The sequence below is a fragment of the Urtica dioica genome, chromosome 4, assembly GCF_054948205.1.
Source record: "Urtica dioica subsp. dioica isolate 48M chromosome 4, U.dioica_male_clone48M_v1_H2, whole genome shotgun sequence".
NCBI classification, from domain to species: domain Eukaryota; kingdom Viridiplantae; phylum Streptophyta; class Magnoliopsida; order Rosales; family Urticaceae; genus Urtica; species Urtica dioica.
Window position 1 is genome coordinate 12058309 of NC_142759.1, and position 12164 is coordinate 12070472.

General features: G+C 32.8%; 1 protein-coding gene across 1 annotated transcript; it reads right to left on the reverse strand.

Moving 5' to 3' along the window:
• Nucleotides 1-4040: 4040 nt before the first annotated feature.
• LOC149400480 (vestitone reductase-like) lies at nucleotides 4041-6584 on the reverse strand. Its single transcript, XM_089613226.1, has 4 exons — nucleotides 6333-6584; nucleotides 5421-5948; nucleotides 4414-4609; nucleotides 4041-4323 (listed from the first exon to the last, which is right to left on the reverse strand). Exons 1-4 carry the CDS (start codon nucleotides 6457-6459, stop codon nucleotides 4131-4133), a joined length of 1044 nt encoding a protein of 347 aa, XP_089469352.1. The 5' UTR covers nucleotides 6460-6584; the 3' UTR covers nucleotides 4041-4130.
• Between the last annotated feature and the right edge of the window lie 5580 nt (nucleotides 6585-12164).

The following is a 12164-nucleotide window of genomic DNA, read 5'->3' on the forward strand; positions in this document are numbered from 1 at the left end:
CACAAATCTCCTTTTCATTGATATTAACTCTTATATAAGAAAAACCAAATCAAATCTAAATCAGTGCCCTAACTTCAAAATTCTCAATTTTGAAATAAAAATAGCCTTAAATTGAAATTAAATAATAAAACTCATACCTCCTAAGAAATGACTTCATCATGCGTGTTCGAATTGTAACTTTAAATCCTGAATTCTCTGTTCGAATATGCGATTTTGATGACTATCAACTATCGATGTTTACCAATTTGCATCTTTCTGTGTTCTTCACGATTAGGAAATTGTTGTTTATTTTTTTAGTTTTTAAATAAATTACATATATGGCGCGAATGAATAAAGATAATTGGTGTTTATATATAAATATTATAGTCAACGTCAATAAAAAGAATATTCGTGACGTTGTTGTCTATTTCAGGGTATAATTTCGTCATTGTAGTTAAACAGATGGTATAATTTCGTCATTTTAGTTAAACAGATGGTATGAACTCGATATTTTTGAAAACCGAAGGTTAAACTCGACATTTCACTAAAACACAGGGTATAAATGTGTTATTTTCCCTTTGAATATTGATACCAATTCAAATTTGCTAGTTTATCTAATACCCAAGAATATACCGACATATATTCTATTTTATAGTAATAAAAACAACTTACATACATATATATATATATACACATATATATTCGTTAAAAAAGTTTACATCTTATTTATCATCCCTGAAAAAATTTGCCTCCATATATTTTTAAATTTATATTTATTATTTTTATTAAAAAGAGTAACATATGACTAATAATGATGTTATTTGGGCTTTCTTATGTCTTGAAAGCATTTATTGGGCTCATGCCCTTTTTTTCTTTTCTTTTTTTGCTTTTATTACTTTTGGCCCGATACAGTATATATGTCCTTCTTTTCTTTTCTGTATTATGTGACTTTTTAAAAATGATGACCCACCTTAAAAATTCTCCTCACGTTTTGGGGAAGGAAGTTTGATAGAGGAAAGAATACCACTTGCTTTGTATTAAATACAGGCTTTACTCATATCCATATTTTGATCCATTCCATACCCTTTTTTCTCTTCGTCTTATGTAGTACTTCTCCTATTTCCAAAAAAAAAAAAAAAAAAAATGTAGTACTTCTCCCAGAACAAAAGGTCATAGGAACAACAAAATCAGCTTATTGAGCACTCTTTATAGCCTTGCCACGGGGTAATAATATTGAAGCTAAATTAAAATTATAAAGGCTAACATTATAAATTTCTCAAAAGTTTCCGCCCCCTTAGTTAAAGAAATAAACACAATATGCGCAAAGCTCATTTTGGGATCAAGCATTTCTCCTTAAAATAATTACTGATAAACTCAACTAAAGTGTACCAATAGCGTTTGTAGAAAATGCCTCGAACGTCATCCAGTCCTAAAGGCTTCAACTCATGCATATCTCACATGGTGTTCCTCACTTCCTCCATCGAGAGAATTCTCTCAAGCTCCATATTTTCATGAAGTTCATTAGTCGGTTCGATGAGAAATATGAAACCTAACATGCCCGTTATTAACAAAAATTATAATAAATTATAACGGGATACCACATGTTGCCCATTTGCCAATTTTTGTCAAGTTTGACCAAATCTAAACTATGCGACCACTTGTGGAGCCAAAACTTCAATTTAGGGCCAAAAATCATATAAAAACTTCAAGAGGAGCATATTAATAAATAAAAAGATCATATAGATTTGGACTAAAGTATAAATATAATAAAGTTATATAAAGGCAAATGTAAATATTTAACTCAAGAGGACACGCCCCCTTCTCCCTCCACTAGTGTATGCAACATACATAACCAAGTGACTTTAGCCAAACAAATTTAGAAACCCCTTTTTCTCTGTGTACAACAAGAGACAAAACCCTAGTTTTTCTCTTTATGCAGTCGGCCCGCTCACCACCTAGGGACTGGAAACACCGATCTCCGGTGAGCTCCGACCTAGGGGGATTGGACCTTCGTCTGTCCTGCTATGTCCTCGTTCGAGTATTCAACTACGTCCTATTCTCGGTCCCGCCTCCTCCGTCGGCATCCAGATATTTCTCCGAAAAAAGGCCTCAAACATGTCCCCTCCGTCGCCGATGTTGGCCGTCTTCAACATTGTCTAGAGTGGCGATTTGACGACATCTTCTTCGGAGTTGGCTACGTGATCATCACCCAGTTCAGTCCCAGTCGTGTAACTCACGACGTTGAGGTCGTCGCCAAGGCTCATGCTCGTGGCTTCCGTCTCTCCGGGCACCCAAAGTCTCGTGCTCGTGCCCACCGTGTCCTATCGAGCTCTAGGGATGGCTGATTGTGCTCGGGGATAGGCAAATGGACAACATGTGGACAAAAAGTATAGATTTTTGTGCTTGTTATCTTTTTTAGTCTAGATTTTTTCTTGCACTAGGATAAAAAGTACTTTTAGATGCGCATATTGTCGCATTCGAAAGTCCAATAGTCGCATCCAATAATCAAAATAGATGCGACATTGGATGCAACTTTTTCACATCCAATAGTCCGCATCTGTTGACCATGGATGCGACTTTTTAGATGCAACTTTTCGCATCCATTATCGCATCAAAAGCTATTCCGTCGTATTCACTTTGGTGGGATATTAGACTATTGGATGCGACTTGTCGCTTCCAATGCTGTTCCCGCCAAAATGCGAGAACTTTTTGGATGCGACGAGTTGCATCCAATAGTCTTTCCCGCTGCCGGAGAAGACGATGGCGGAGGTCTGGTGGTGGTCAGATTGAAGAGAGAGAGAGAGAGAGAGAGAGAGAGAGAGAGAGAGAGGTCTGATTATTTTTTTTTACAGAGAAGTGAAAATCGAAGAATGAGGCGGAAAAGAAGAGTTTAAATGGGCGTGACCTAATTTTTGGATGCGACTAATCACATTCGAAAGTAATTAAATTCAAATAAATCCACGTCATCAAATGAACGAAAATAAATGAGAAAAATATATCCCGCTTTAAATTTGGACTAATGGATACGATTAGTCACATTCATTAGTCAATACTCGAACTTAATGAGCAAAAATTTGTACACTAGGACAATTTGAACTATTCGGTTATGAATGGTCTATTCTTACTAGTCAGCTGATTTTTTTTTTCTCTTTATTGTGTGCTATTCCATCGAGGTTATTTTGAAACAATCTCAAGCACGCAACACTCGAGAAGAAGATGGCGGGTTGTTTCCTGACTTCATGTTTTTGAGTGCTTGCCGCAAATATTTGCTTAATCTGCAGGTGTCGGCCTGGTGGTCCTTCTTTTGGAGGTTGGAAGTCAGTTATTGGGTTGTTGTTGCTTGGGTAACGTTTCACGTTCTCGTCTTTTGAGTTTGTAAGAATTTATCCATTCCAATGTGATGTGGCTCACGTAGGTCACAACTCACAAAGGCAATACTGTGGCTCATTTACTTGCTCATGAGTATTTTAAATTTAATTCCAATGTTTCTTGGATGCTTTCGATTAAAAAAAAATGTTTCTTGGATGCTTGAAACTCCTTCATGTAATACTGTGATTTTCCCAAACTGATTTAATAAAGAAGGCATGTTTCCGCTCAGAAAAAAAAAAAAAAAATTACAATTTAGAAAATATTATTTCGCAATGAAACTTTGGATACGCTATTGTTGCGACTATAAGAAAAAAAAAAGGATTGTATTAAAAATAATAAATGGCTGTGAATGAAAAGCCATATTATTAATATCTAGGGAGAGTTCGTAGCTATCTTGAAATAGATACATAATTTTCTAAAGAGAAATTTCATTTAGTATCACTAGATTTTATATGCTTAAAATATTTCCAATTGCACTTTTGAAAAATGCCCTTTACATCAATACGTTTAAGATTCTTGAAATACCTCACTAGCTATTGGCATTTGGCTATTTGCTTATTTTTTAATTCTCTCTTTTTAAAAAAGGAAAAAATGAGCACATGAGCTGACAGACAAAGTATGTAAGCGCATGCATATATGGATGAAATTATAGAAGATGTAAAATGAAGTAAAAGAGAGAAAAAAAAATGATGAAATTATAGATACCGAAACCAACGAATTTGAGAAGATACAAACATATATATAATTTATAACAACAACAACAACAAAATATATACTGTACATTACAATTTATCTTCAGAAGCAGTTGAATTTCGAGATACTACAGACGAAATAAAACCCCTCTCTTTGCAGCACTGAATAGCATCGTCCAACATTTCATCGATCCCGTACTTGAACTTGAACCCAGCCCTCAACAGTTTATCCGACTTGAAGCTAATTAATCTCTTACTCGGCTTAATCTCCTTCAACTCATCACTGAAATAAAACAAAAAAAAAATATATTTGATTTTAAAAGAAAATAACTTATTATAATGCACGAGAGGAATATATATACAGTGAACTTACTCAGGCAAAGACACATGCAATTCTGGGTATTTTGTGGATAAAATATCAAACAACTCATGAACGGTTAAATCACCGGCGTTACAAATATATCTTCCTTTGACGTTGGGACATTCAAAGAGGAAGATGTGTGCACTTGCCACGTCATCAGTGTGTACCATATCGAACTTGACCACATGCTTGTATTGAGCTTGATCGCCTGAGTGATAAATATATATAAAAATAAAAATTCAAACACTGTAAGGTTATGTTTTGAATCAGTATTTAGAATAAACTAGTTTGAAATTAATATAATTATTCAAATATTAAAAATATATCTCAATTTATGTTGGAACAATTAAGCCAGTAGCACAATAACATACAATCTTTTTTTAAAAATAGTTAAAGTTTTATTTTATTAAAAAAATAGTCGAAATAAATTAAATTAACTAAATCAAATTAACTGTTTTAGTTAATTTAATTTATTTAGACCTGACCAAAGTAAATTCATTTAACTGTTTAATTTAATTTAATTTATTTCGATCTAATGAGCTATTTTGTTACTAAAATGAAACTTTGGAGCTAAAGATTAATCAGTTATAACAAATTCGTTTAGTTAGTTAGACTAAAATTTTAACCTATAGGATCTAAATATACTATATATGTCTAACTCTATCTTTAGAAAAGCCAAAATTTGAAGGGAAAAAATGGAAAATATATGTAAAGAAAAATCAAAATTTTCTATTGTTTTTTAAAGTCGGAAAATATATTTGTGGGAACGGAAAAATTATAAGGAGAAAATGAGAAGAATAAAATTACAAATATACCCTCACAAAGTATAAATTTTCATTATCTACTTATTTTTTCCGATTGAAAAAAAAAAAAAAAAAATTATCAAATATTTTTTAGTTATGCCTTTTTTTTTTCCTAAAATTTTCTCTCAATAGTTTTTATTTCCCAAGGTTCTAAACACAACTCTTAACCATATATAACTTGTGTGGTTGATTGATGAATGTAATTGAAAAGTGTACCGAAGATCATCGCTAAAGGGATGTGGATGGAAGAAGGGAGATTTGGAGAGACAAAAGGGCCAACAACCAAGGGAAGGACGAGAGTGACGAGCTCTAACCCATGGCTCTCCGCGAACTCCAGGGCCGTCCTTTCCACCACGGTCTTCGACACAATGTAGCTAGGGCTTGCCACGTCAGCGAATCCCCTGCAGGCCTCCACGTCGCTCCACGTGTCCTCGTCCGCGGGACCCGCCTGGCCGCTGAACAGCACCGTCACCGCGCTGGACGTGTACACCACGCGCCTCACCGAGTGCCTCACGCACGCCCTCAGAATCCCCAGCGTCCCTTCCACGGCCCGCCTCGTCACCGACTCTTCCGGCTCCCGCCCCGTCACGTCCATCGGGTGCGCCACGTGGAACACTCCCGAGCACCCTCGGATCGCCTCCTCGAAGCTCTCTGGACGGCTCAGATTCGCCTCCACCATCTCCAGCCTCTCGCTCGCTCCCGGTAGGTTTGTTAGGTAGCTTATATCTCTTTTCCATTTCCACTCTACACAGAGAGAGAGAGAGAGAGAGAGAGACATAAAATGAAATTATACACCTTATAGAGAGAACTTCATCCCTATATTTGCAGAACATCATATACATTAAGAGAGATAGAGAGAGTTTATGTTGTTAAAAAAAAACATAAAAATAATTAGAAATGAACATAAATGAAATCATATAACACCTCATATACAACTTTTGCAAGCAAAAAAAAAAAAAAATCAGAACAAGAAAAATGAACGAGTCAACATAAAATTATACACCTTTTATAAAACTTCATCTCTATATTGGAAAAAAAAATAATCAGTTTGAGCCCTATCACACAAACACACACACATATACATATTCATACATATATGTGTGTGTATATGTGTATGATATAAATTACCTGTTTGGTTTGGTCTAATTGTGGCTCGGATAGAGTAACCATGTTGAAGGAGTCGTTTGATGAGCCAAGAAGCTACAAATCCAGTTCCACCGGTGACGCAAACTGTTCCTTTGGGTTCTTGATCCATGTGTGTTTAATTCTCTGAATTGATGTGCTTGTCTTGATTGTAATTCTAGAGTTTCAATATATATACATGTTTTATTTTTATTTTTTCTGGCGTAGATTAAGCTAACAATTGATGTGTGGTTTAAAAAAGTCAACTCCAGCGAATACAACTATCTTCTATATATATGACTACGATTTCTCCTATTTACATGTGTACTTTATTTGATTTTTCCTTAAAAAAGGAATATAATTCGTTATAGATCCAAAAATAGAAGGGAGTATCATTTCCTTTTTTTTTTTTTTTTAAGAATTAGTGAAATTTCACTTTTATGAAAAGCATGAAATGGGGTAACGGAAGACCCACAAAATCCATATATATTTGCGCATATAAAACGATCATATGACCCAGAAATTGAGCGACAAGCCGACCAGAAACCATGACTTTGTGTGTACTCCTATATGAAACTGAAAAAAAAAAAAAAAAATATAAACATATTCTTTAGCTTCAAGAAAAACATGCCAAAAGTTGCACTAAGAAACACTCACACTCACACGTCCTTTTTACGAGTCATATTTCATGATGTATAAATATACAGCTATATGTTGTTGTCGAATGTTACAATATTTCCGCTATCATTTATTAAGTAGATGTAGTTAAATCATATTAATGCAGAAAAAAGTTTTTTTTTTTTTTTTTTTCTTTCTCATCAAATATCTGTGTGTGGAAATGGATTTAGTATAGTTTTGATGCACTTTATGAATTTATTTTCCTTTTAGTTTTTCACAGTTCATGTAACGGTTTCAAATGAATATATTTGTGATGTGTACGTCATAACAGCTAGATGTGTGGCATCAAAACACATGCCAATTTTCCCATATAGTTTGTATAAGAGTTTAGCCATAAATATACATTGATTATTTTATATATGCAAGGTGATATAAATACCTAATTTTTAGGCTTTTTATTTATTATTTCAAATTGCAGTCTAGCTGTCATGACAGCTTCGACAATCCTAAATACAGTCTACAACTATATTTATATACGTATATATATATATATAGAGTCATAATCCAACACGTCAGTTTCCAAATTGAATAACATTGCGATTAGCTTCTTCATTAATCACACATGTTGCAATTATACGCTATTTTCGGGTCATCAAACTTTTTTGTTAATAAATTTAACATGTTAGTTGAGTATAACTGGACAGGATCATAACATGTTCTTTGATTAATAATTATTATTGATTTTTTTTTATATAGAAAAGCTACTTTCATTAATTATTGATCTTTAGAAATCAGGTAGGCGTAGAATTTTTACTTTCACCTCATTCCGTGAGGAAAAATAATGAAGTTACTTACCCTCACTCCTTTTTTTTAGAACAAGTGAAATTTAGCTTAATTATTCTAGAACAATTTTTTGTTATTTATTAACTTTGCCTATTCGGGCCTCCTATACTATTCCAATTATAATAATTTAGCCATATAACTAAATTAAAAATTGAATATGGGTCCATGAACTATAGCTCTTTACCAGAGTGGGCATCGTGCAAAAAGTCTGGCGAGTTCGTAGCATCGAGCTTTGAGGTCCTAATGTGTTTGTTAATAGGTTGGTTCTCACCTTGCTTGTTCTCAACATACTCGCGGCTCTCTATACAATGGAAGCATTACCTTCTTTGTTTTATTTATCTACTTTGTATTCATAGTTCTATGTTGTATTTGGTGTTGTTTGTTTATGTTTCAAAGATGGATTGGCCATATCCTTCAATCTTCCTTAATGGAATTTCTGTTAGATTTATGCTTATGTAGGTCTAAAACTCTCATTTGAGGTCTTTTATAGCTGATCGGGTTTACTCGTAACTACAATAAATATTGCCAAAGTATGTTGATGTGCTCGATTATTTGTGTTCCTTGTTGTCGATAATTTTTTTTGGGGTTATATAGCTATATAGCCACACGGCTATAGAGATTTTGGATTTGACCAATGTTTTGTTAATTTCCTGTTAATAGCCACATCAACTTATTTACGGCATAAAATACCAAAATGTCCCCACATAATTCCCGCCCATTTACACACCAAATATTAAAAAATTTAAACCAAAATATTCGGCCATAACTACTCCCATTAATTCCCGCCCAATATTCGGCCATAACTACTGTCATTAATTCAAATTGGAAAAAAAAAATCGGCCATAACTACTCCCACAAATTGAGGGAGCTTTTAAACTCCATTAATGCAGATATCTATACTCTCTCTTTATCTCTACAAAACCGATAAAAACAAAAATCAACGAGCGCAACATCGGCTGACGCTCCACCCTCTGCAACATCGGCTCCGACACTCGCCCACCCTCTGCAACATCGGTCGAAGCTTGTCGATGGTGACGGAAAACGGGTTGTGCCTATCGGATTGGATTGGTGGAGGGATTACAGGATTTCTTGTATTATGATGATCCTTCATTTTTTTTTCTCTCTTCTTCTTCTTCATCATCGGAATTGCTGGTGGTTTTGAGTGTATGACATTTGTTTCATTGATTGTGAATTTGCTGAAATTTTGGTTCTGGTGAATTCTCAGTATTGTAAATACGACGTTGATTTGCAGTTAATACCAATTGTTTCATCAAAAAATGCATTGTAAATACAAAGATGATTTTTTTTCTCTCTTCTTCTTCTTCTTCATCGGAATTGCTAGTGGTTTTGAGTGTATGAGATTTTCTTCAGTGATTGTGAATTTGCTGAGATTTTGGTTCTGGTGACTTCTTATCTAGTATTGTAAATACGACGTTGATTTACAGTTAATACCAATTGTTTAATCGTAAAATGCATTGTAAATACAAAGATGATTTACAGTATATTCGTGTAAATAAACTGAAAAAAAATTCTTGAAATATTTTGGACGTTCTAAAATTATGAAAATAAATAACAAATTATGGACGTTCTAAAATTCTAGAATTAAAAAACACGTTAAGAAAGAATAAATTTTGAATGTAAAATTGGATCAAGAAAGATCTAGTCAAAATAAATAACAGATTTCCAATAAATTGAAAATATTCTCAAATTGAAATTTAATGTTATTTACCGAAATTAGAAAACAAATCAACAATAAAAATGCGCTGGAAACTTTCAAAATCTGCTGGAAAATTCAAATTTCAAATTTGAAAACTTCCCTATTCGGTTTCAATATTTGATTCAAATTTTTTTTTAAAAAAAACTGCCTAATTAAAAATAACGGCCAAATTAAATAAAGGCAAATATGTACAATTAATTCAATTAATAAGCTGCCACTTAAGCAAGATGACTATTTACGGGAAATTAACGAAAGATTGACTAAAATCAAATTACTAGTGTTTAAGATGGTTACGCAACCAATTATTTGTTTTTTTTTAATTAGCCGCGACATAACAATATACAATCGCAACTTGTCATGATTATATGTAGTTGTGTTGCAAATACCTAGTTGCGGCTAGTCGCGGCTAAATCCGTTTTTGTCATGGCTGTATGCCGTTATGTCATAGCGAAATAGTCACGCCTAAACCTGTTATGTGACTATCTTCAGTAGTTGTTAGTGTCCACCATTGGAACTCGGGACATATTTAGAACCTATAAACGCTTTCATCTGATTATATTGATTTGTCCGAATCAGTTTGAGATTAAATTTAATTATCTTTGTATTGAGACTCTCAAAGCTTGTATTTGTGATTGTACTTAAAAACTAATGCGAATAGAAGATGATGGTTGTAATTTTTTGAAAAATTGTACAAAACTTCTATTAATATAGGGATAAAACTTCTGTTGATGCAAGTGAGTATCATCTTATTATAAAGCACAACAAATAATTAGATCGGGATGAATTGACTATAGATTTTCACTCATATTGCACAATTTATGAGACAAAAGAATAATAATTATAATAATCATGTACTTTGTCTGTATTAAAATAATTATTTCCTAGCTAATATTTTTGGAAGTAACCATCAATTTTTAGTTACTTAATTATCATTTTATTATTATTTGTACAATTATTAAATAATTTTAGTTTTAATATATATATAATAATAATTCTATATTAGAAAATATTATGTCCAAAGTAGCTTAGCCTAACTTATTTTTTGCACTTTTAGAATAATGAAGCTGAGCATATTTTTTCTTTTCTTATCTTGTGGATTTATCGGCTTCTATAATAAATTAAATTTAGAAAGATGATATGAAATAGCTAAATAACTATCTTTAATTAAAATTTATAGCCCAGCTAAAAAATAGTATAATTCATATCTACGTCTCCATTATACAGTGCATGTCTCTTGTTGAGTTTGGGCTATTTTCTTAATTTTTTCGGCTAGAATTTTAACGCATGTGATTAATTTAAATGGACTATATGTCTAACTCTCCCATAAATCTACTACTTAAAAAGCACGTAAACAATTCAATCACGTCTATTTAACTTAATGGTAGAGTAATAACGCAACGACAAGGCATAATTTTTCGGTTCAAATTCGAAAAGGGGTTTCGGTTTTTCATAAAATTTCCACCACAGTTTTTGTATTTGAAAAGACAATAGAATATATATGTTTAGAAGAATAAAAGTGATTTTTTTTATTTAGTTAGGAAGGAGATTTTAATTATTCGTTTATTCCTTCTTATTAACCCGATAAAAATAGAGAAACTATATTAATTTTTATATCTCAATTTCTCTTACTTTATCTCTCTACAATCTAGAGACGAGATGAGATCTCTCATCTCACTTAACTCTTCATATTAACGTTGAGCGTCAGAACATGCATCGGGGAAAATCTCTCAACGCCCTCTTAGCTCAAATATTTCTCATCTATCTTAGGTGACGGAGACTAGAAATCTAATTTTTTTTTGAAGTAGTAGATCAAGACCAACGTTCATCACTCTCGTTTTATAATATCAAACAAAACAAGGGTGTTACCTGGAAGTAAATATGGGCATTTTCGGGGGCATGATTATTGTTTTGATCGAACCGAAATTTTGTTTTGACCGAACCAAAATTCTGGTATTTAAAGACTAGAATTTTCCGATATGAATAGTGGAGGAGTTCCGACTAAACCGGAATGAAACATTCCATCCTAATTCATGCGTTATATTTTACCTAATGAAAAAATATAATTTGTTTTGAATTCTAAAAAAAAAGTAATTTTGATAAATAGCACATAATAGTATTGGAATTTTAGTTCCGTGAATATTATCAAAACAAAATTCTATACCATGAACAAAACGGAATAAAATTTTGGTTTTATTCAATTTCGGACGCCCAAAATGAGCGGCATGTCATGAACTACCGTTTCTTTACAACGATGACAGAATATTAGGTGATACATTACAATCATGCAATATCCAATTTCCTTTTTCGAAGACCATCAGCGAACAAAATGTCAAACTCAAGCTAGGCAAATCAGCATTGAAACACTCTTTCAAAAAAAAAAAATATATATATATATATATATATATGTATATATATATATATGTATATCAGCATTGAACGGACCAAATAATAATAATATTATTTTTATTTAAAATGTCAGACAAAAGTCGATCAAACACTTCTTTCTGTTTGACGACTTTTCGTTTTTTGGTTGGTACTTGGTGGCGCTATGAAGTTTATGAAACGAATAAATGGTATCATTTGTTTTTGTTGCTTTACTTTAGTTGCCTTGTTGCTTTATAAGAAACAATTCTTTTTTATTCTACCCAAATATATCATGA

Excerpts from the sequence above, each read along its gene's own strand:
- LOC149400480 (XM_089613226.1), bottom strand. The coding sequence starts at position 6,459 with ATGGATCAAGAACCCAAAGGAACAGTTTGCGTCACCGGTGGAACTGGA. Across the intron at positions 5,949-6,332 it reads AATTAGACCAAACCAAACAG|AGTGGAAATGGAAAAGAGAT; the intron begins GTAATTTATATC and ends CTCTCTGTGTAG. Across the intron at positions 4,324-4,413 it reads TTGCATGTGTCTTTGCCTGA|TGATGAGTTGAAGGAGATTA; the intron begins GTAAGTTCACTG and ends GTTTTATTTCAG.